Source organism: Sorex araneus, chromosome 1 (genome assembly GCF_027595985.1).
Source record: "Sorex araneus isolate mSorAra2 chromosome 1, mSorAra2.pri, whole genome shotgun sequence".
Classification (NCBI taxonomy): Eukaryota; Metazoa; Chordata; class Mammalia; order Eulipotyphla; family Soricidae; genus Sorex; species Sorex araneus.
In genome coordinates, this window is record NC_073302.1 from 80128947 (window position 1) to 80154145 (window position 25199).

At 40.9% G+C, this 25199-nt stretch overlaps 1 protein-coding gene across 8 annotated transcripts in view; it reads right to left on the bottom strand.

The window, feature by feature from the left end:
* The window catches only part of NTRK2 (neurotrophic receptor tyrosine kinase 2), a 398774-nt gene that overhangs the window by 364896 nt on the left and 8679 nt on the right, over positions 1 to 25199 (bottom strand). For all 8 annotated transcript variants that reach the window (XM_055135520.1, XM_055135455.1, XM_055135589.1 and 5 more), the window contains exons 3-4: positions 1031 to 1105; positions 852 to 923 (exon numbers count right to left, since the gene is read on the bottom strand). In XM_055135520.1, the coding sequence (XP_054991495.1) occupies positions 852 to 923; positions 1031 to 1105 (147 nt within the window). The remainder of the gene's footprint in view (positions 1 to 851; positions 924 to 1030; positions 1106 to 25199) is intronic.

Here is a 25199-nt window from a genome sequence, read left to right on the forward strand (position 1 = left end):
CTATGATGCACACATAAGAATCATTGAAATATGATTTTCAAAACCAAAATGGCCAATGAATTCAAGCAATATCCTTTTTGCAGAAGTTTCCATTGAACTCCAGTATGGGGGACACAAATCTGAGCTCAGAGAAATGTTTAATAAAGACACCTCTCAGACAGCCCAGGTCTCATTTATTAAATGCCAGAGCCTAAAAATGATTTAGCAGCAAATAACCAAAGAGCTCCCATCGTCCATATTCTCATTTAATGGCACTCAACAAACACCAATTTGATTTCAAGAAAAGCATTTGCCCCTGTCAATAATTGTCTGAACTTTTATCATACCATGTGATCCATTTTCTCCATTTTTATCTATCATGACAGATAGCTTTGAGAAAATGAAGCTTTAAAATATGTTCTTTTATAGAGATCAGGGGAGCATTAGTAATTTTAGTTCCCTGAAAAGGCCAAGGACAAGTCAGGGTTTTTTGTTTTGTTTTCTTATTGCAACTAGTTTGATGTTTTCCAGGAAACATGTGATGATTCCAAGAAAAAGAATCATGGACACTATAACAGGACAGTTCTCATATCATATTCCTTGCTGTTAAACTACTACTCTGTCCAAGATGGAAATGGCCCAGAATTCATGAAAGAAAATAAAGACTGTTCCAAGTAGCCCTCTGAAGCTATTCAGTCATCAAACTAAAATCAAAGCTAATGGTTACAAGATATTGTAACATGTATAATTTTTTAGAAAAGGGTAGCTTAGAGTAAGAAAAAAGGAAAATAAGGGGAAAGAGAAAAAGAATGAAAATAGAGACTCAAATAAATTGTGTAATGAAAAGTAAAATAAAAACAATCACTACTTACATGTGCTGTAAATCTCCATTTTTCAGGAATGCTTTGTGAGCCACAAATTTTAATCCAGAATCCACAATTGTCCTGTAAAAACACATAAATGCGTGCATGTCAGAACTAAACAATGGAGGTTCCCCTGATGGTATAAAAAAAAAAGTTTGGAAATTAGGTATGCACTTCTGAGAACTCACAGATTTTTCAATCCCACGTAAGCTTCAAGATCACCTTCATTGATGATTTCTAATCTCTTCTGATTTGCAATGTAACTGTAAGGGGAAGAAGAATAAAAATCAGAATACAGGCAATATGAAAAAGAATGGGAAACTTTCATCCAACCTCACCACAGTGGCCAGGACATTCATCTCCATTTATCCTAGTCCCCTTTCTTTATTCGTTTTAAATGCAGTAAGAGAAGCAAAACTAAATAATATAGAATAGAAACCATGAATGATTGGATTTTCAGGCTGATGGTGAATTCACTAGGTTCATGTTTTCTTAATTTTTGATTACTTTTTCAGCTAGTGATTTCAGTATGCGCCTCATTTCAAGATATCTCCTTTGTATTGAGGTGAAAATAGCTTAGAAATTCATCTTCATTCTCAGAAAGGTACGTCTTATGTGATGGTCATGGGTTTGCTACTGTGATCTGGGACAAATCACATCTCTCTTCACATCCCAAAGCAGCCATTCCCTCTTTTTAATCTCCCTGAAGACATTACTATCTTAGCTTACCCTCCTTCCCCCCTTTTCTCCTTGTTATTTCTTTTCTTAGCTCAGCAACAGCCATTTCTACATGTGTAATAATATCGTTATTTCCTTTCAGAAAGTGCATTTTTAAAAAACCCACGTGAACCTAATGCACTCTCTATAGGAACTATTGTCTTAACCAACTGCCCAAATCCTCAAATTAGGGAGTGAACTGATAACTTGGGCTGGAAAGAAAAGTCTGGCTGCTTGAACATGATGATAACCACAACTGAGCTCGCTCTCTCGCTATCTCGCTCTCTCTCTCTATCTCTCTCTCTTTCTCTCTCTCTCATAGAAATATTATTACAAAGGAGGTCTGGGATTTCCATGGGAAATGTTTAATGCCATAGTAAACACTCCCAAGAATAAATTAGGACATAGAAAGGAAAAAGAATTAAGAGATAAAAAGAGAAACTTAACCCTTAAAGTATCACTTTAGTATTTAGATCCATACATCACTGAGGTTAGAAGTCACTAACAGAAGATTGATCCAAATTTTAGTAATTTGCAACCAAGAAAATTCTCAATAAAACAAAGACAAAGTTCAAATCCTGCCACCATGGAAATTTCTATACTAATTATTCATAAAAAGTTCTATGTGCAACAGTGAGTATGTATATATAGATAAATCTGGAACTAGAAGATGTTATAGAGGTTAAGACACCTTGCATGCAACTAACCCTCGTTCAAACCCTAGTGCTGTATATAGTCTCCCAACATCACCAGGAGTATAGAACCAGGAATAAGATCTGAACACACCAATTGTTACCCCAAAATGAAACAAAGACCGTAATAATAAAGGCAAGAATAAGTCCTGAACACACCAAGAGTTACCCCAAAATAAAGAAATACCAAAAATATATTCTATTTCATAATTTTCAATGTGCATAACAACATCAAAAAAGTACCATGCACAAGTCAAATATTCAAAAGATGAAACTAATGACTTGCTATCCTAGCTGGAGAGCTAGCTTGTCACATCTTCCTGGCTGTCTGTTTGGATGTCTAGCTGGATGGCTGGTTGATTGGGTTCTAGAAGAGATTAATGACTAAATATGTAGACAAGACTTGCAGTTTCAAAGGATGTAAAACAAAAAGTTGTGCCAGAATAGGTTTTTCCCTATCTTTTTCAAAAAATTTAAGAAGTATGACATATTCCAATTAAGACAGAAAAGACAATTTTGTAGCTCTGCCATCTCCTGCCAAAGCCAGATAATCTCCTCATCGGCCACCCTCCAAATCTCATGGCTGCTTCTCTGGGAAGGGAGCATAAAATCATTCCCCTATAACCATGCCACCGGACTCCACACCAGGCTGTTTTCCCTCGGGCGCCCCAGAGGGGGGGCAGTTAAGAGACCTCCGTGCCCTAAGGGACCCAGCCCTGGCAGCCGACCTCCACTACCCAACTGCCATCACACTCCAGGCTGCTTTCTACACACTCGTGCTGAGCCTTATGTATGAGCGAACATATTCCTGGACCATGTGGCTGCTTTGCGACATGTCATAAGACACTTCCTACCCATTTCCACAAAATCATAGAGGGAAATATATAACTGTGTATCTCTCGAGAGCCCGGCAAGCTACCAAGAGTATCCCGCCCGCACGGCAGAGACTGACAAGCTCCCCATGGCATATTTGATATGCCAAAAACAGTAACAGTAACAGGTCTAATTCCCCTGACCTTTAAAAAGCTTCCAATCATTAAGAAAGATGAGTAAGGAGAGGCTGCTAAAATCTCAGGGCTGGGAAGAACGGAGAAGTTACTAGCGCTCGCTCAAGTAAGTTGATGAACAGCAGGATGACAGTGCTAGCTCTGCTATTACAAACATGACTCAAAATGACAGAAATAATAAACAATTCTGAATGGAAGAATTAGTCAGTAGAGGTCTCTTCTACACAATCTAAAAAGGTAAAAACATATACATTATGTTGTTATTGCAAGCTATACATATATAAGATTGTCACGGACTTTAAAAAAAACAAATTTTAGAAAGGACCTCACGGATGACTCAGTGGTGCAAGTGTCTGCCTTATAAGTGTAAGGCATGGGTCTGATTCCCCAATTCCATCCACATGTGCTCAGCAATATCCAGTGATTCTGCTTTCTGGTGTCCCCAAAGATACAACACCATGTACAACCTACAGTCAATGTAGAAAAGCAACTAAAATGTGTGAACCCTGGCAAGCACAATTAAAGACATGTGAGCACGACTGCCAAGTATGCAACCCCCAGCCAACGTGTGTGTGAGCACCACAGCCCCACACCCCTGGTGAGCACTACAGTAAAATGTGTGAGAGCACCACAACTGAAAATGAGCATTAGTGCGAGGGAGCACATGTCAAAGTCCTGCAATGCAGTGTATGAAACCCAACAAGCACCACAATAAACTCTGAGAACAACATGCCAAGCGCATGTGATGCCTAGTCATTGCAACAACAAAGGGGAATAGGGTGTAAAAAGGGATGTATAAATGCTGAGAAAGAACAAAATTGCAGCGAAGAGAAATTACTCTCAGAGTTGACAGACATTTGTTTTCCATAAAACAGCCTCCAAGACAGAGGGTATTTTCCCCCCAAGACCTTGAAATATTTAAAAATTATCACACATAGGGGCCAGAGTTATAGGACAGCAGATAGGGTGTTTGCCTTGCATGGGGCCAATTGTAATTTGAACCCTGGTACTTCATATGGTCCCTTGAGATCTCCAGGAGTGATCACACACACACACACACACACACACACACACACACACACACCATGTAATCAACATGGTAACATGGGGCAGGTTTCTTTGGAATGATGGTCAGGAACCCATCCACCACCCCAGCTGACTCAGACTGGGGAATGTCACTGTTGTGGAATCACTGAGAGTTCTTTAGTCTCTTCACCTGCTCATTGAATTCATATATAGGTATTTGCCCCAAAGGCATTTCCACACATTCACATATGTCACTGTCATCCCGTTGCTCATCAATTTGTTCGAGTTGGCACCAGTAACATCTCTCATTGTGAGACTTATTGTTACTGTTTCTGGCATACCCAATACGCCATGGGTAGCTTGCCAGGCTCCGCCATGCAGGTGTGATACTCTCAGTAGCGTGCTGGGCTCTCGGACAGGGGCGGAGGAATCTAACAAGGGTCGGCTGCATGAAAGGCCCTCCTGCTGTGCTATCACTCCAGCCCACATGCACATAAGGAGACATAAAAAGAAGGGCCATTGCACTGCGGTAGGTAAGAATCAAAAACTGAAAAGAAAAAAATGACTTCATCAAATAAAAAAAAATGAGGCTCAGAAAGAAAGATACAATGACTCTTGCCTTGCATGTGGTCTACACAGATTTCATCCCCATGTACCACATATGTCCCCTGAACACCTTCAGGAGTGATTCCTGAGCACAAAACCACTAATCCCTGAGCACCATTGGGTGTGGTCAGAAATGAAATTGGTGTGTGAAATGTATGTGAACTAAACTAGAACTTTATATTGAGAAGAAAAACATCTTCATGCTAAACCAAAAAGAAAAACAAGTAAAATTTCTTGATGTATACATACAATATAAAACAATTTATATGAAGTTTTAATATATACAGAAAATAGGGCCAGTGAGTATAGTGGGTAAGATACTCATCCTGTACTCAGCTAACCTGGGTTCATTTCCTGGAATAGGGTATGATCCCCTAAGCACAGAGCCAGGAGTAAGCCCTGTGCACTGCTAAGTGTGTCTCAAACAAACAGAAATACACAGAAAACAATACCACATGATATTCATAGTTCAGTACGTATGTGAAGGAAAAGGTCACCTTGGGAAAGAAGAATGGGTCTGAAAGAAGCACACTATTTCCTTTACTAAAATATAAAAGCTTTGTATAAAAAATACAAAATGTTAAAGCGCCAATTCTGACTATAAGCAAATGCATGGTTCTATTACTCTTTTTGAGGTTTTTAAGTTTTAAAGAATAAAAAGAGAGAGAGAAGGAAGAAAGGAAGGGGAGAGAAGCAGGCAAGAGAGGGAAGGAGGTAGGGAGGACCAGAGGAGGGAAGACATACAAGTGAAATGATCTCAAAGAGCTGGACTCCAGGGCTTCTCAGTTACTCAGTGATCAAAGACTCCAGAGTTCAATTTTCCAGTGACTTCTGACCCCAAAAGAAGTCTAAAAGCCTCTATTTCCTGTTCCAGTTTGGGTCAGAAATCAGTAGACTAAAGAGAATATTGGGCTGCCCCCTACTGGTAACTTTGCTTCCCCTAAACCTTGTGACTCCAAGAGCTCTCCCACCTTATCGCACCAATGAGGAGCAAATGCAGTGATCAGTCCAGGGTTAAGAAAATAAAGATTAAAAGCCAGTGCAGGGCAGATAACCAAAAGAGGAGCTGATAGGCAATGGAGAAGACCTTCCCCCAAAGAAGCATTTCCTATCACGCTGATCAAACTGTGGCCCAACACAGGGTCTTTCACTGAGTCAAACAACTCCAAGAAGACTCTCATTGCCTGCTAAGCAGTGTGAAGGCCCATCCCAGGAGCTTTCTCTCTGTGAAACATCTAACTCCTCTGACTCCACCCACTATTCTAGACAGTTAGGTCCCAGGAAGACACAAGCTGTCCCCAGAAGAACCCATGTCCTTGATGTCTGATAGGAATTGTCATGAACTCAGCATATCTTTGTTTTTTTATGATAATCTCAGCCTCACTACCCCCACCTCAGGTAACCTGTAGACTTAGATTTCATTCGTACTTAATTTGCAACCTTAATAGTGACAATGAGAATATAGATATTATCATTTATTGTATACTTCTTATAAATTTCTCTGACTTTCCTCCTGGAAGTCCCAAACTTGATGCCCTGACCCCTCAATCAGCATGCAATATGGAACCTGTTCACCTTCAACCATACTGTTTTTCAGTGTATGCCCTCTATATGCATTATATAATGCATTATACGTGCATTATATATATATATATATATATCTTGTTAGGACATCATAAATTTTGAAAACTTCTTTCACCTTTTGTTTTCACTTTTACTATATTCTAGGGACTGGAGCGATAGCACAGTGGGTAGGGCTTTTGCCTTGCACGTGGCCGACCTGGATTCAATAACTCTGTCCCTCTCGAAGAGCCCGGCAAGCTACCAAGAGAATCCCACCCGCATGGCAGAGCCTGGCAAGCTACTCGTGCCATATTCAATATGCAAAAAACAGTAACAACAAGTCTCAAAATGAAGACATTACTTGTGTCAGCTTGAGCAAATTGATGAACAACGAGACCACAGTGCTACAGTGCTACAATTCTACTGTATTCTAAGACAAATATTCTAGGACTTGTTCAATAAATTGACTTAAATCTAATCCAGGACCTTGAAATATGTTAAATGCTGCCTGATACATTTGTAGGAAACACTGAAAAATACTTTCTCCAATCAGAACAATTTTATTTCATTAGTTGGAATCTGGACTGGAGCAATAACATAGCAGGCAGGGCATTTGCCTTGCACACAGCTGACCCAGGTTCCATTCCTCCATCCCTCTTGGAGAGCCCTGCAAGCTACCAAGAGTATCCCACCCACACGACAGAGCCTGAAAACTCCCCGTGGCATATTCCGTATGCCAAAAACAGTAACAACAAGTCTCACAATGGAGACATTACTGATGCCGGCTCAAGAAAATTGATGAACAACCAGATGACAGTGCTACAGTGCAAATTGGAATCTGGCCACTTATCTTCCCTTCTCTCCCCTCCCATTCCTCCCCTCTTTTCTCTTCCCTTCTTTTCCCTTCCCTGCCATTTGTTGTGTGTATTTCAAGGAAGGAGCAAGAGCTGGCTGAAAGTTCTAGAAACATGCTTTGCTCATACATGTTCAATATGGGCCTTAAGCACCACTGGGAGTAGCCAGTGTGTGCCCAACATATGACCCTCAAAAAAGAATTAATTTTATATAACTGTACACCTGGACAGTTAAGTCCTCAAATAGAGGTTGAATTAAGCATTAGTCCATCAAATTCATAGTTCTCCTGCTTGAATTTTTGCTATTCCACTGTGAAAGACCAGACATATAATATATACATGCATGAAATACTACAATTGTGATTATAGAAAATAACCCCAGTTCTCATGTACAAAACTCAAAGAAACAAAGAACAGGGGAAGACAGAGAAACAATTTCTAAGAACAAATTGTCTTATCATCAAGTGAATTTAGAACACAAATATACAACATAGTTACATCAAATACTTATTTTTGATTTTAAATGATAGTGACTAATTTCCCTCAAATGATGAATATTTATTTGTCACTGAACCCTGAGTCTCAGAAATGTTAAGACTGGCAAGAGTCTCCAAACACCTTCAAATCTAATGGTTCTTGATCTTGAAGGAGGCAATGCTCCCTTGTAACAGTGCTCAATGCCACCCCACTTAATAAGTAGTTGAGAGAAGGTTCCAAGTAGGGGAATAAGTAAATCACAAGATTTCCATGGAAAAGACTGCAAGATATAATTTGGAATGTGAGTGAAATATTAAGTGTAGAAACTAGGTCATTGAGGGCCTTGAAGTGTCTAGAAAGTTGACAAGGAATTTGAGCATTAACAAAGTCTGTACCTTGCATCATTTCTTTTACCCAACTGTCTCAAATGGACATGAGGGACCTTCACTAGGACATATTCCTTAGGATCAAATTTTAAAAATCCTCTCCCTACATCATAGCAGAAAGACCACTGGTTACTTTCTGGAAAAGAAGAAAGAAAAGGTAATTTTGCTAAAACTTCACAGAAATAGTTTTGAATTAGAGGTTCCTAGAAAGGATACTCATCCCCTTTTAAAAGATCATACATTGACTTCAACAACCTACCAAATAACTCTTCCAGGTAATCTTCCTGAATAACGAAGAAAGGTTTTTAGTGCATCCTTTCTTCATGTGTATCAGCTGAATAGCATTAGAGCTCAAAAATGAAATGTCCATTTGCTTAGGTTTTATTACCTGAAATATACTTTGATGATACATTAAAGAGAAACGGAAACAGCAGTCGCTATTGCTAATAGCAAACAGTCAAACCAGAGTCACTTCCATGTGCTCTGACCACCTCCCATTCTTACTAACCAAAAAATAAATATTTAAGTTAAAAAAACTAAATGCCAGGAAAGACTAGGAAGTGTTTAAAGGCTTAATGCCATGGTCTCTTTTGTCACAGGTCAAATTGTCACAGGTCAATTGCCTCTCAATTGTCACAGGTCTCTTTCATTCATAAAGAATACTGGAATCCTTAAAAAATAAAACTGCCCTTGGGGACAGGAGAGATAGTGGAGTAAGGCTAATCCTGGAGTAAGCACTAATCCTGGATATATACCCAGTACCACAGGAGTAAGTACTAATCCTGGGTAGGTACCCAGAACAATATACAGTCCTCTGAGCACTGCCAGAGTGATCCCTGAGCTCAGAGGCCAACGTAAGCTCAGAACACTCCTTTTGGGTGTGTTCCAACAGCAAATGAAATGAAACAAAATAAAAAAAACTGCCCTTGGTTTGTGGTCATACATCAACATTTCTGGATCCAGAGTAAGGCAGCTTCAGTTTGCTAGCACACAGGAAAGTGACTCTGCGATGCAGACCTCTGCTCTTAGGAAAGGCTCCAACATCCAAACCATGAGAACAAGAATGCACATACCCAGTAAGCATGCTCAGAATGGCAGCCCACAGCCTACGCGCTCATGCTATTTAGTATTAGCACTGTTGTTTTCTTTCTGGCCATGGGCCTAGAAGTAGCAACGTCATCTACTAGGGAGGGTAAGTTATTTCCAAGCGTCAGAGTGCCCAAGGACTATGCTCTTTCTTAGAGCATTACTGGGAGAGTGGCACAGCTGCTTCTGCCTTCCAGATGAGGAATCTAAGTCCCCAGCATGGCATGCCCCTCCCCAAGGCCACACTACAGCTCTCTGTGGACCGAGCACAGGTCTCTGAGCCTCTGTGTCTGAGCTCATGTCTGCTACTCCACACCACAGAAGTCCAGCACTTTCACTAAATAGTACTTTCTGAAATGATTTTTGTTTGTTTGTTTGGGGCCACAATTGGTGACGCTTAGAGGTTATACCTGGATTTGCTTTCTGGAATCACTCTTGGTGAAGGCAAGGTATTGAACTAAGGTTAGCCACATGCAAGGCAAGTGCCTTACCCACTGTACTATGACTTCAACCCCACTTTCTGAATGTCCAAAAAATAAATCTTCACCAAGAATCATAACATAGAAACAAGTCAATTAAATAGGAATAAACATACCTCAGAGGATGTTCTTAGGCCATAAGAGAGACATTTAAAAATATTCTTACTTTCCTTCAAATGCCAAGCTCTAAGAACAGCAACTTCCTGGAGGAGCCTAAATGCCCTAGGAATTTAAGAATCCAAGTCCCTTTAAAATAGTGAGTAATACACTATAAGGACAAACACACTCCACCAACTTCATCTCTACTAGCTATGACCTGGGACAAGCTCCAACATCTCAGTTTCCTTGTTTGTAAAATCAGAGGACAACAGTTGCTCATAAGGTTGTTGAGAAAATTACAAAACATCCTCAGCACACTGAGCACCTCACTTAGCAGAGAGCAGGGGTGAAGGTGATCCAGCCTGACTTAGTCATTCAACAAACTGCTTCTGCTTGATCTAAACTGAACCAGTGTCCACATCTGTGGGCTATAGAATGTGGACCTAATACTGTCTCAGTCCCCTTCAGCATACAAATTCTAAGAAAACTTCAACAAACTATTATGATGAAAAATGCAATTCACAATCTGTGTTTTTTTCCAAAGATTGGGTATTTTTTCTTATCCACCTGTAGCAATAAGGTAGCTTCCAGTACCAGGAAGTCACAAGTTAGGAAAGAAAAATGCATTATAGAAAAAAAACTTAGTTTACTTCATAAAATATATCTGTTATTACCAGGAAATTTAAATTAGTCTGACTTATTACACAGCTCTCAGGCAGATTTAGGACTAGAGAGCAGTCTTCAAAGTATGTGAATGCAAACCATATAAATTGACTTATTAGAAATCACATGCAGTCTAAATTTATTAACCATGGAGTGCTTTTTCAGGGTTTCTGGGGAGAAAACACTACTGTGCTTAGGGCATATTCTGGGCTCTGGCTCAGGGATCACTCCTGACAGTGCTCAGAGGACCTTATGGGATGCCAGGGATCAAACTGTCAGCTGACTGCAAGGCAAGGAAGGACCCTACCCATTGTACTATCTGTCCAGCCTCCTATTTTGAACTTTGATATTAACTACTAACTTTTCAAAATGTAACATTTCTATGTTCAAAAACATATGAATTTCCATAGTCTCTTTACAAAAGCTGAATGATGGTTCACCAGTGCAGAGTGGCATTTCCTCCAGGCAGCAGGAGCTGAGCGGCACAACCTCTGGGAGTCTGGAGTATTTTCCCAGTTGTCCACATTCTCCACTTACATCAGTTGTTTCACTGACCCTGCAAAGCCTCTGACACTTGACTTCATTCTTGCCGGTGATTCCCTCTGAGACTCCTACTCACCTCTTACATTGGTATGCCACCCCCAGGCACAGAAACATAAGGCATCTCATCAAGTAAAACAGAAAACCGTCGTTAAAAAAATGTTACTTTTCCCTATTTCAGAACCTCTGGAAATCTTTAAAATTGACACAGACATAACCAAGTGTTATACTTGGCAAGTCCTCAGAAAGATCAAGAAATGTGCATTTGCCTGACCCCAAAACAAAGACACACACACAAAAGTATTCATTCCAGCTAATTTACATATGATTTCTCAGTTGGGTACCAGAGTTATGATACAGCAGCTAAGACACTTCTCTTGCATGTGGTCAAACTGGGTTCAATGCCCAGCACTGCCTATGATCTCCTGAGCCTCTCTAAGAGTAATGTCTGAGCACAGAGTCAGGAGTAAGCCCTGAGCACAGCTGAATGTGTCCCAAAAACAAGCAAACAAAAATCTGTCATGTAACAATGAGAAAAAAATCTGCCTCAATGTTCTTTAACTTCTTTTGATGACATCACTGTATTGCTCCCGTTAGAGGTACCATGATTAATGAAAGGAGATTTAGAGGCTAAAAAAAATGGGGGAAAAAGTGATCAAAACATATATTATGATACAATTTCACCATATTATATGAAGAGCATTAAGACAGAAATAATATGAACTATCATCAAATAGAAGAATCAAGTTCTTTATAAGGCCAAGGTTTTCTTTTTGGCAAGTGCTCTTTGATTTTGGACCTATAAAGCCTTCAGAAACATTACTCAGTTAGGGCCTGGAGAAATAGGACAGGAGGTAGGGATTTGCCATGCACCCGGTTGACCTAGTTTGATCTTATGGTTCCCTGAGCCCACCAGGAGTAATCCCTGAGTGTAGAGTCAGGAGGAAGCCCTGAGAAATGCTGGGTATGCCCCCCCCAAAGAAAATTAAAAGGAAGGAGGGAAAGAAAGAAAAAGAAAGAAAGAAAGAAAGAAAGAAAGAAAGAAAGAAAGAAAGAAAGAAAGAAAGAAAGAAAGAAAGAAAGAAAGAAAGAAAGAAAGAAAGAAAGAAAGAAAGAAAGAAAGAAAGAGGGAGGGAGGGAGGGAGGGAGGGAGGAAGGAAGGAAGGAAGGAAGGAAGGAAGGAAGGAAGGAAGGAAGGAAGGAAGGAAGGAAGGAAGGAAGGAAGGAAGGAAGGGAGAAAGAGAGCGAGAAAGAAAGAATGAGAGAGAGAGAGAGAGAGAGAGAGAGAGAGAGAGAGAGAGAGAGAGAGAGAGAGAGAGAGGACTACTCAGGCACTTGGGTGGCTTGAGGCATACTCCACAGCTCACTTATCCTGGCAGAGTTCACCCTGACAGCAGATCAGGCTCTTCCCCGGCTGAGAAGCCATTTGATCACACCTGCTCTGAACTGCGTCTAAGCTAAAACCATCCACTGTGCTCTGTGGGAAGAACTCAGGGCTCCCAGTCAGGCATCTGTCCACATTAGGGGCAAGACTAAGGCTCCTTCCCCAGCATGCCTGGATCTGCCTGCTGGTACCTCCCGGGCTCATCTTCATCTTCAGACAGTGGCTTCCACCTGGATAAGCACACTACTTGTCAGTGTAAAAGGATGTCAGCACACCATCTGCTTGTCTGCTTTCCAAAAAAGAACACACAGAGCTGGCCTTAAAGGAGCAAGATTAGACTGTCCAGGCTCTGGTCACAGCAGACAACTTCAAACCATCTGCAGCCCGCTTAGAGCAGAGACTGCTCTCTGAGGCTGCAGAGCCTCTGGGTTGCATCAGCATGCTAATGACAGTCAGAGAGATTAAATTCTTGGACCACTTTAACCCCTTTGCAGAGCTGATACTCTTGTCACTTCCCCCAACTTTTGCTCACTCCTCAGAAAGAAAATTAAATCTGCATCTACATTTTTTCATAAAAGCTGTGAACTACCTTGCTTATCCTTGCAGAATAAATTTCTTTCAGAACACAGTGCCAGACAGAGCTATGTTCCTGTGGAATTAGCAGGCATTTTCCTTACTTATGATGAATTTCTTTTTTATCGCCAGGAAGTTAAAGGGAACAATGAACTCTATTCCAACAACTGTCAATCATTAGAGTTAGAGTTTGTGTCTCTATATTGCTTCCTCTCTCCTCATTTTCACCTTCTAACTTTTTGTATAAAGTAATTAATATCACTTATACAACTACTGATAAAAAATTAATTGAGACATTTCTAATGTGTTATCAATTCACCTCAAACAACTAAATGCTGCTAATGCCATGAAATTATCTTATCACTGTATCACTGTTATCACTGTGTCATCATCAACATTGCTCATCAATTTGCTCGAGTGGACACCAGTAACATCTCCATTGTGAGACTTGTTGTTACTGTTTTTGGCATACCGAATATGGCACGGGTAGCTTGTCAGGCTTTGCCATGAGGGTAAGATACTCTCGGTAGCTTGCTGGGCTATCTGAGAGCAGCAATCGAAGGAATCGAACCCGGGTTGGCCGCGTTCAAGGAAAATGCCCTACCTGCTGTGCTGTTGCTCCAGCCCCCCAAAAAATTATTTTATAGTGGTTTTAAAGGAATTGGTTAGGAAATAATGTTTCCAGTTTTTGCACCAGAGTGGTGGATATTGGTTTTAAAAATTAAGTTGTCTTGCAACTTTAATACAATGCAAAAATTATATTTATAAAAATAACCTCTTTCCCTATTAGTGCAGGCCAACCAATGCTTTCTTTATGACTAGTGAGGAACTTGAAATGATTCTTCCAGGTCTTAATCATTCTAAGAAGCACTCAAGTCAGCGCTAAATACAGCAGAACAAACACATTTTGAAAGCAGTTGGTCTCTAGTTAGGCCAAATTATTCCATATGAAGAGAATTTTAAAGTTTAATATTTCGTCTCCAGCTTCAGGAAAGATCAAGCACATGGCACCAAAAACAAACTAAGAATCAGGCTTAACATCATGAAAAGAGAATGATTCAAATGGTAAGAATTTAGGATCTCTGTGAAGGTCTGTTTTGATTTGGGCGCAATTTTCAGCCAACATTTATAGGCTGTGGGAGTAAGAAGTGTGATCAATGTAAGTTGCACTTCCAATTTTATCTTTAGTGGTTTCATTTCCCATGAGTCTTTAGCCTTTTTTTCCCTCAAGAGGTTAGAGATTAATTATTTAGTTCAACTACAATGAAGCTTCTGGGAAAAGAATCACAAGCCATAATTCATTGGGTAATTTCAAATCAAGTAAATTTGTTATGGAAAATATAAATTTATTTTTAAAAGCTAGTATATGTGTTCTGCATACAGAAAGCCTGGGTCCAACCCCAGCACCATATGGGTCCCCAAACACCTTGCTGGGAATAGCTTCAAGCAGTAGCCCCAGCAGATATGGTCCCTCCACAAAAATATTTATAAATAAATATCTTTTTAAAAATATAATTGGGGCTATGGGGACTGGAGCAATAGCACAGTGGGTAGGGCGTTTTGCCTTGCACAAGGCTGACCCAGGTACAATTCCCAGCATCCCATATGGTCCCCTGAGCACCACCAGGGGTGGTTCCTGAGTGCAGAGCCAGGAGTAACCCCTGTGCATCACCAGGTGTGACCCCAAAAGCAATATATATATATATATATATATATAATTGGGGCTATATGGAGCAGTGCTCGGGGCCACCAAAGCTACTCCCCATGGTGGGGACAGCACATGAGGTACTGGGAATAGAATCCAGGGTATCTAACACACTAGGCATGTGCCAGTCACCCTGCTCTTATCTCAGATACCTCAGACCCCACATGATTGTCCCAGATACCCCAGAGCCCTTGTTCTTGTCCCAGACACCCCAGAAACTCTGCTACTGTCTCAGATACCTCAGACCTCCTGCCCAGATACCCCCAAATCCCTGCCATTGTCCCAGACCCTGTCTGTGCTCTTGTCCCAGACGCCCCAAGCCCCCTGCCATGTCTCAGGTGCTCCACTCTCAAACAAATCTCTTTTAATTTAAGGTATGTAGCAGGATTTTTTTTAAAAAACTTTACAGTTTTGAAGCACCCAGAGGAACCAGATTCATAGAAACACACAGGAAAGAATGGCTGTCAGGACGGAGTGGGGGTTGTGTATAAAAGGAGTTGTTGAACAGGTAGAAAGTTTCCATTTTACAAAATAAAGAGTTCTAGAGCTATTCATGTGATAGTTATGCCACACAATGAATACATTTAATGTCACTGTATAGCCCATTTTTATTAAGATGCCAATTTTATTGTATTTTAAAATATACATGGACTCTAAACTATCTTAATTTATTTGCTTATTAGAAACACTCATTGCATAAAAATAAATCAATGATAATATTTACCATGTTTTTTATTTATTTTAAGACCTTTCTTAAAAGGCCTTGGAAATAAAGAGTGAGAATCGCAGGGTTAAAACAGAAAATGAAGTACACCCCTAGACATCACAACAACAAAGGGAAGAAGGGGTGATTAAAATAACTACCCATGCTGAGTGGGAACAAAAGTACACCAAAGAGAAATAACTATCAAGGGACTGACAGATATATGTCTTCCATAAAAAGCCTCCAAGGCAGTGGGGTATTGCCCTCCAAAGACCCTGAAATTAAATTCAAAATTAGTGTACATGGGAGCCAGAGTGACAGCACAGCAGGTAGGGCACTTGCCTTGCATGCCGAGAGACCCAGAACACTTCTGGGGTGACCTTGATGGCTCCTGGCACTGCAGAACCTCAGCAGTGCCACATCTCAGGCTCTGAGGCTGACCTGCCAGACCACTTGGCTGAGTATCATCATGACGACAGGCCCCTTAGGTTCCCTGAGCATAACTTGGGAGGACAGAAAATGATTTTGTAATTCTTTTTACAAAGATTACATATTGCTTTTATTATATCCAACTTTTAAAAAATAGCATTCAAGGGATTGGGGATGCAGTTCATGTTAGAGCACTTGCCTTGCCTTTGGATTTGACTCTCTGCACAGCCTGTCCCACCCCCAAATTAACTTTTAAAATACACTTGGAGTCTAAACTATCATTTATGTGCATATTAGAAACACACTGCATTGCATAAACATAAATAAATAGATGATCTTTATCTCAAGAGAGAACTATGTTTGGGGCATTATTCAACACAGTGTGTTCATCTATATATTTCCCCCATTCTATTTTTAAAAGTCACCAATTTCATACATCAATAATCAGCTGCTTTAGGAGAATTTTTGCAAAACAAAATTTTTGTAAGCTCAAGTTGTTATAAATACAAAAGAAATATCACAAAATACCCATTGGTCAGACTAGTGCACATTGGTTACAATGACACAAAGGTTTTGTTTGCTTATTTGGTTTGTAGGGGTCAGGGAGGCCTAACAAGCGACACCAGGCCTCCACCTGACTGTGCTCAGGAGCAGCCTCAGTGATGCTCAGAAGACTAGATGTGCTTCAGAGGGCTGTACCAGGATCAAGGCGAACCCCCGATTCTCTTTCTGATCCCAGAAACAAAATACATGTGTCTGATGGTGTTTAATAATAACAGCTGGACCACTTGTGTTTATACTCCTAAAGTCTGCAGCCTTTTTGGAAACAAAGGAGGAAAAAGAAAAATCCTAGAAGGAGAACATCACTGAAATCTGAATCTCACACAAAATCCCATTTTGAGCGTAGCTCTATAACTGCAGTCACAGGGAAGTGACAACTGACCTGTAGGAAACTCAGGACAGAAAAGGTTCATCTTCCTCCTTAAACCTTTTAGTTACAGAACAAGTGTGGCTGGACTGACGCTGTCACCAGATTTGTGTCTGAGCTGCATCTCTTTCCCTCAGCTGGGCCTCTTCCCCTCTTCTGCTTCTACCCCCCGGAGCGGAGCGGTGCCTCTATCCTAAAGGATACAGAACCTGCCTGCCCTCACCACAACATTGTCTTTCACTGATTAATTCCATGTGAGTTATTTACATAAACATCTTAACACAGTAACTTTATAAAAGACACTTGCAGCAATTTACATAGTGATGACTCAAAGAACAATAAGTACTCTTTTTGTTTGTTTGTTTGGGGGTTACACCTGGCAATGCTTGGGGTTACTCTTGGCTCCACACTCGGAAATTATTCCTAGCAGTCTTCAGGGGACCATATGTGATGCTGGAGATCCACATGCAAGGCAAGTGCCCTACCTGCTGTATTACCTGATCCAGCCCCAAGTACTCTTTTTAGGGATTTTATCATGTGATTTAGAGAGAAATGGTGCGTTCACGAGTGCATGGCAACATGCATATGCAAGATGTGGAGAGTTTGGGCATACAACTAGATCTTGAGGAGGCGCAGTAAAATAATACCTGTATGGACTCTCCTTCTTTCTTTGTATTCTAAAGGTGTGTGCATAAAACTACCAGGCATGCCCATAGAGTTTAAGTGACCTATTCCAGAACTGAGAAAAGGGGTACATGCACGGCCCTGAAATGGGTAGAGAGAAAGCAAGCCGGAAGCAGCACAGTGAAAAGAATCACTGTGAAGCCAATGTGAGAGAGAGAAATCCAAAGCTCAGTGCAAGAACCTGAGTGAGAAATGCAAAAGGCAAGAAGGGATATCACAGAAACAGGTCTGAATTTCAGCATACAGAGTTTTTTAAACTTGTCACGAAATCATGTTTTTAAACGTGCAAATGTAATAATAGCTTAATTTTAAAATGGCAATATAAAGCGACGAGAAATTCATAAGAAAAAATAATCATGCAAAAATAACCCTGAACATTCTGAAAGCAAAACTTCCAGTAGAAAAATATAACAATGTGGAGCTTTATAAGATAAAAAAGATCAGTACTAGAAAAAGACTGACAAAATAGGAGAGTACCTCCAAACAAGTCCAAATTCAAAGGTTATATTTGTACAGAGCCAAATTTTTATTTTAAATTTTTGAGGGAAATGTAAAATTAATAAATCAATTAGTGACTTCAAGACCTGAACTTTGGTTACTTTGCTACTTTGGAAAAATAAACATTTTGCTACCTCACTACTTATAGTTTTTAACTCTAGATAAACAAAACTTTATAAACAAAGGTATTAAATTGTAAGTATAGGCTACATAGGATATTTATTTTATATTCTGAAAGAGGAGGTACTCTTCTTAGCCACACTTTTAGCATAGAAGAAATTAAAAATAAATTTTAGTGGAAAGATTAATTCTACATTGAAGAGGAAGAAGGAACAGAAGAAAGAGAAGAGAGAAGTGGGTAAAGGAGGATGAAGGGGAGGAGGAGTAGAAGGAGAAGGAGGAGGAGGAAAAGCATGATGAACAGGATGACAATGAGAAGGAATATAAGAGGGGAAGAAAAAGGAGGGGGGGAGGTGGGGAAGAAGGAAGAAGAGGAGGAGGAGAAGGAGAAGGAGGTGGAGGAGAGGAAGGAAAAACAATTAATTATATCATCAATATAGAAGACAAAGCATTCAGCATCAGACAAACATTTTTATTGTTGAAGAGATTTTATGGAGAAAATAGTACAGTGATAGGCACATGCTAAGTTGGGTGCAATTCCTGACACGACCTCATCCCCCAAGCACTAGTGGATGAGACTCTGGGTACCCCAACACTACTAGGACAGCCTGAGTATTCTCAGTATGCAGGAGCCCAGGCAGCAATGTGTCCTGACAACAGCCTGGTTGCCTGAGGATACCAGTGGAGCTCTGGCCTCCCTCCTGAGCACGGTTTGGGAGACCCCCCCATTTTAAAAAGAGAAAGCTTTATGAATCTTTTTCTTTTAGTAAAGACCAACATAATACAAAAAAATGAAAATAGGTAGGTGGTATAATAATGTAGTTCACTGAAAAAGAAATATGGTTTTAACACATATTTCAACCTTCATGATCACTAAATAATTACAAAAATGATGAAACTTATTTTCAGGAATATAACTGACAAAGTCCAAAAGTTTGATTACAAACTGTATTCCCTTAGCTGTAGAAAAACAAATGTCCTTAATTCTAGTTGCTATGTAGCTCCAGTCTAAAATTGGTTGCTTTTTCTGATTTTTTTTTTGAGTCCACAGCCAGTGATGCTCAGTGCTTGGCACACAGATATCACTCCTGGTAGGGCCTTTCGAAGGAACTGTAAGTAGGTGCTGGGAATGAACCCGGATTGTCTATGTACAAGGCAAGTTTACTGAAGACCATTTCAACTCATATGGCATCCATGTAGAGAGAGAACAAAAATTAAGCAAAGGACACTAAGTAGGACATGGTTGTAGCATTGCAGGCAAAAACCATGATAGCATATATCTATGTTTGAATCTAAGTGTTTGTTTGATATTCATTTGCCTTTGAAGACTTCAAAATTGATTAATAGAGACTTGGTCACTCTTCCATCAAATTCCAAGAACTTAGTAGAACTAAATAAACACAAAGAGGAAAGGGGGAGGATGGAAGGACAGAGAAGAAAAAAGAAAAAGGGAGAGGAAGAAAAGAGGGATAAACAGAAAGAAGAAAATGAAAAATTCAGGCAGTGGAGATAGAATTATCATCACTATCATCACTGTCATTGATTTGCTTGTTGATTTGCTCAAGCGGGCATCAGTAATGTCTCCCTTGTGAGACTTGTTGTTACTGTTTTTGGCATATCAAATATGCCACAGGTAGCTTGCCAGGCTCTGCCGTGCAGGCAGGATACTCTCAGTAGCTTGCCGGCCTCTCTGAGAGGGATGGAGGGATTGAACCAGAGTCAGCTGCATGCAAGCACTATCCGCTGTGCTAAGAATTGCACAATTTTTTTAAAAAATGGGAAATCTAGAAAAGTGAATTAGCAAGACTTGAAGACTGAATGAATACAGAGGCAAAAGAAAAGTTAAAGTCTCTGGCCTTTATTCCTATGTGGCCAATAATATTATCTATTAAGGTAGGGAACACTGGAGATGGGTTTGGGGCAACATCAATTAATTTTACTAGGAAATGTCAAGTATGACAAACTATAATAAATCCAAGAGGAATGCCCAATAGGCAGATGGGCACATTAACCCAAAGGTCATCACTGATACTTGATGAGGACAGAGAGTAAGACATGATTAGCAGGAAGAAGTCAACAGATGTTAAGCATGAGGGTGGCACAAACTTGGACAATCCAGGAAAATAAACAATCCTAGAACAGAATCCCAAGGGACACCAAGATTCAGGAACAGAGCAGGGAACCCACAAGTAACATTAGGAAGTGACAGAGGGGTGGGAAGAAAAACAGGAAAGTGCAATAACTAGAAGTCAAAGGGGAAGAATGCTTTGGAGGTAAGGAGAATGAAGTGATGTTCTGGTAACCAGTAATTGCTAAAATGACAGAGAGATATACCTTGAATTTAACCTCTTGATAATGACTGGGGACGATAATAGAAGATGAGTTTGGTAAAGCACTAGAGTCCAGTCTCAGCACTCAAAAGTAAAGACTTAGACAAAGAATATAGACCATGGGCACAGAGACAGTTATAGCACAAGCTTTGCATGTAGCCAAGCCTGCTTTAATACTCAGCCCCATGTGGTCCCTCCACATCAACAATCACAGCACTAGACATCCTCAAACACCACTGAGATGGGCCAGGTAACCCCAGCACCACAGGGCCTGACCAGCACTAAATCATCTAGGCTCTTAGGCTTGGCTGGAAAACACAGGGAGAGGCCCCAGGACCCTTGAGCATCACCTGGGAGACATCCCACATTTCTACACCCAAAAGAAATGTAGACCAGTTTGCCACAGAGAGGGGAAAGGATTATAGCTAAAGAATTGGGGGGAAGAAAAGGAATATTGATAAATTTGGAAAACTGTCCCCACTTAGATTCTGATGTTTGCAAGGAAAAGAGACATTACAGGTGAGAAAGGGAGAGACATGGAAAACAATTAATGGGATGAGATCTTGTAACAGAGTATTCAGCTTCCCACAAAAGTATCCAGTCAAATCCATCCTTCTTTCCTTCAAGGTTTAAGGAAATGTCTGATGAAAAGCAAAATGTAGGCAGTTTGCTCAAATGGAATATGAATCAATATGGTCATAAGAACCATATGTAGATATGGTCATCAAAAATTAACTACTAGAGAGCAAAATACAAAACTCAGTTGGGTGCTGCTATCTTAGGAAGCGGGGCTGAGAACTGTCCTCATCTGTGCTACACTTTATCACCCACCCCAACCCCATTCCTGCTACTATCAGTGAAAACCTTCTATCCTTTGTAAAGGAAAGTCTCCAGATGCTGAAACAATCACAATACTTTTGCTTGCTTGTTTGTTTCTGTTTTGAGGCCACACCCAGCTCTAGTCACACCCAGCTCTGGTCATGCCCAGCTCTGGTCACACCCAGCTCTAAAACAATCACATTGCAAAGTGCACTGACTGTTCTTATCACATATATTAAAATCCGAGTTTATGAACCTGTCTTGCCTACTAGACATATGCTAAGACAGGGTCTTTGTCTCTTTATAGTACCTGATTTCTCTGCTACATTCCAGTGTTCTCTATAAACACTAGTTGAACAAACTAATGTAAATCTGAATTAGCTCGCCAAAGCCCACAAGACAAACAGGAAACATGGAAAACAATTGAAGCCAGGGAAAAAAAGGAAAACCTGATGGATTTAAGATGAAATTTGACTTCAGTACAAGCCTCTGCTTTGGGTATCACTGAGGTGGCAATGATTAAGAGGAAACCAACTAGGATTAGCCCAGATGTGGGCCTTGAGTAGTCTGAAAAGGGCAGAACTCACGTTGTGGCAGGTGTTCCAATCATACACATCTGGGTTAGTTGACTAAAACTGATTTAAGTGCAGATTAACAGTGAGTGACAAGGAAACTATCTCCATGGTGGAAATAGGTGGAAATCACTAAGAAACTAGGGAAGTTCTGCCACCCATAATGGCAGGGAGCAGGCAAGCTTCAAAATCATGTGATCTGGATTACAGAGCTGGACTGAGGAAAAAACAATCTGTGCCACCGAATCACCAAGAGTTCAGAGCTGAAGCATAGTACAGAAAACAGGGCAGCTGTCACGCACATGCTGACTTGGGCTCCATCTTGATGTTCAATCTGAACCCCTGAGTACTCCCCGTCAGGAGAGAACCCTGAGTACAGAGCCAGGAGTTAGTACCGATCACAACTATGTGTGGCCCAAAAGCCAAATAAATCACCGAGAGTTCTGCAGCAAACCCTGGGTTAGCCTGGAAGAGGAGGCTAGGGAGAATTCCAGAACAGAAAATGAAATACTAGTTCCTGTGACTGACTCAGAAGAGTCTTTCCGAGATCACTAGTCTGAAAAATCCCATCCCCCACATCAGAAAATTCAGCATCACCTAGGATTGCACATTCTAATACTTGGGAATGTGGATGAACCCCACTTTCTATTCTCTCTCCCATGACCCCATTCAGTAACATGCTGCTCCTGTAGAATGACTCTGTAAACTCATCAAGACAGGTTTACAGGTTTGATCAGAGCAACAGTGATGTGTGTGTGTGTGTGTGTGTGTGTGTGTGTGTGTGTGTGTGTGAGAGAGAGAGAGAGAGAGAGAGAGAGAGGAAAGAGTTTTAATTAGCAGATCAGAGGCTATGGAGAAAATATAAAAAACATCAAAGAAACAAAGAAAAGAGACTTGAAGAGTCACAGAAAAAAGAGTCACAAAAAGTCACAAAAGTATAAAAGAAATATGGTCAAAATATGGTTAAAAAATTCTCTTCTGGGGCTGGAGCAATAGCACAGTGGGTACTGTGTTTGCCTTGTACATGGCGACCCAGGTTCAATTTCCCACTTCCCATATGGTCCCCCGAGAACCACCAGGAGTGATTCCTGAGTACATGAGCCAGGAGTAACCCCTGTGCATTGCCAGGTGTGACCCCCCTGCAAAAAAAAAATCTCTTCTGAATTCTTTGTGTGGCAGCATCAAAATTCAGTAGGAAAGTGGAGGTAGAAACATACTGAAAAGTGGGGCTGGAGCAATAGCACAGCAGGTAGGGCGTTTGCCTTGCACGCAGCCTACCTGGGTTCTTATTCCCAGCATCCCATATGGTCCCCTGAGCACCTCCAGGAGTGATTCCTGAGTGCAGAGCCAGGAATAACCCCTGTGCATCGCCAGGTGTGACCCAAAGAGCAAAAAAAAAAAAAAGAAAGAGACTGAAAAGAGAGCTGTGCTTTGGTTTGTCGTAATGTATCAGAAAGATGGACAGTTTTACCTACCTAGCCAGAGAACTTAGAGGCAATCACATCAAGCTCTCCTACCCTCTCTCCCCACTCCCATACACATATTGCAAGGGTGAATAAGAAGTGAAGGGAGCTGTTCCCACAGAGAGCAATAGTCAGAGTCCTTGCACACCAGCCCCCTGGCCACCTCATGGCATGGATGGTACACATGAAGTAGAGAGACAAATTTTGTGACAAAATTAGAGCCTAGAAGATTCTGTCATTTTAGACAGCACTGAGCAGACAGGTAGATGCTGGAGGAATGGCAATGTGTCTCTGAGGAAGTAATAAAACCAAGATGTCACTTAAAGGCATTACTCACCCACCAACCTGAAAGTAGTTAAAGCATGAAAGTTAAGACCCACTTTGTGGATACAAGAACTGAGGCCTGATAAAATTCGAACTGGCGCCAGTGCCTGATCAGACAAGGTCGGATTCCCTCCAGAGAGAATCACTAGAATGAAAGACTGATGAAAACATGAAGGTGGACCACCAGAAACTCAAAGCTCTTCCCCTTAACAATGGTCTAGCAACAGATTCTTATCTACATGGAAAGCCCCATATGGGTGCAACTTGGGAGAAAAATCTCTAAAATCAACTTTGCAAAGGCAAGCAGTGTGCATTCTCCATCTTGAGAAACACTTGCTTCTCAATCCAATGTGTTGTACATTCTCAGCTCTCTCCTCCCTGGGGAAACCCATGTGTTCTCTCTCTCTCTCTCTCTCTCTCTCTCTCTCTCTCCCTCGCCACCCTCTCCTCATAATATCTAAGTAAAATTGATTTCATTGGTTTCATTGGTTTAATTCACTATTCATATCCTGAAATTCTTTGCTGCCAGTGAAGGCAAGAAACCCATAAAGAACAGTGATGGAAACTAGTACTGGCTTTCTTTTCCTGTATTGGACAATTTCTCGCTTAAGTCTGAGTTTTATGTCTTCCCTGAGAAACTGGGAGGCAGGGATTATTTCCCATGTGAGATAGATCAAGTGGGACTCAGTAGCAGTTTGACCACTATTATGCGGAGCTGGTGAGTGGTAAGGTCTGGTTGTGCAGACACTTGTGGAAGACTTTTTCAGTCCTTCCTAAGGGTTCCCAGGTGATCACCATGTGTACAGAGGGAAGTGATGGACTCCCCACACTTGAGGCTGCTACCTCTCTTCTCCCTACTTCCAGGGTGACTCACACCAGGACCATACTTCAGAAGTTAAACAAAAATCTCATTTTCTTTTGAGTTAAATCATATGGCTGCACAATTGTAAAACAATTTTATATTATATATTTACTATTGCTTATGGACTGGAGCAATAGCATAGCGGTTGGGCTTTCGCCTTCCACGTGGCCAACCCGTGTTCAATTCCTCTGCCCCTCTCCGAGAGCCCGGCAAGCTACAGAGAGTATGGAGCCCGCATGGCAGAGCCTGGCAAGCTACCCGTAACAATAAGTTAACAATAACAACAAAAACAGTAACAATAAGTCTCTCAATGAGAGATGTTACTGGTGCCCGCTCAAACAAATCGATGAGCAACGGGATGACAGTGACTATTGTTTATAATGATAAGTGACCAAAGAAAACAGACACAAAGGATCTCTGAGTAATCATGTTAGCAAAGGGAGTCAAAGTATCAACACTTAGAGAAAAATATTTCATCAGGTTCCCACTGAGAGAAATTCAGAACAAAATTTAAAATCTAAAAGGTTTAAGAAAGCAAACCCTCAGAGCCAAAGAGATAGTATAGCAGGTAGGGCATTATCCTCAGTACCTCATTTGGTTCCCCAACTACCACCAAAAGGGATCCAGGAGTAAGCCCTAAGCACACCAGATGCAGTCCCAAATCAGAAAAAAGAGGAAAGCAGATGCATGCCTGGTCTGAGCAAGCTACATAGTGGTATTTAAACATGTATTTATATATCCATAGGTGTAGGACACAGGCACAAGGCT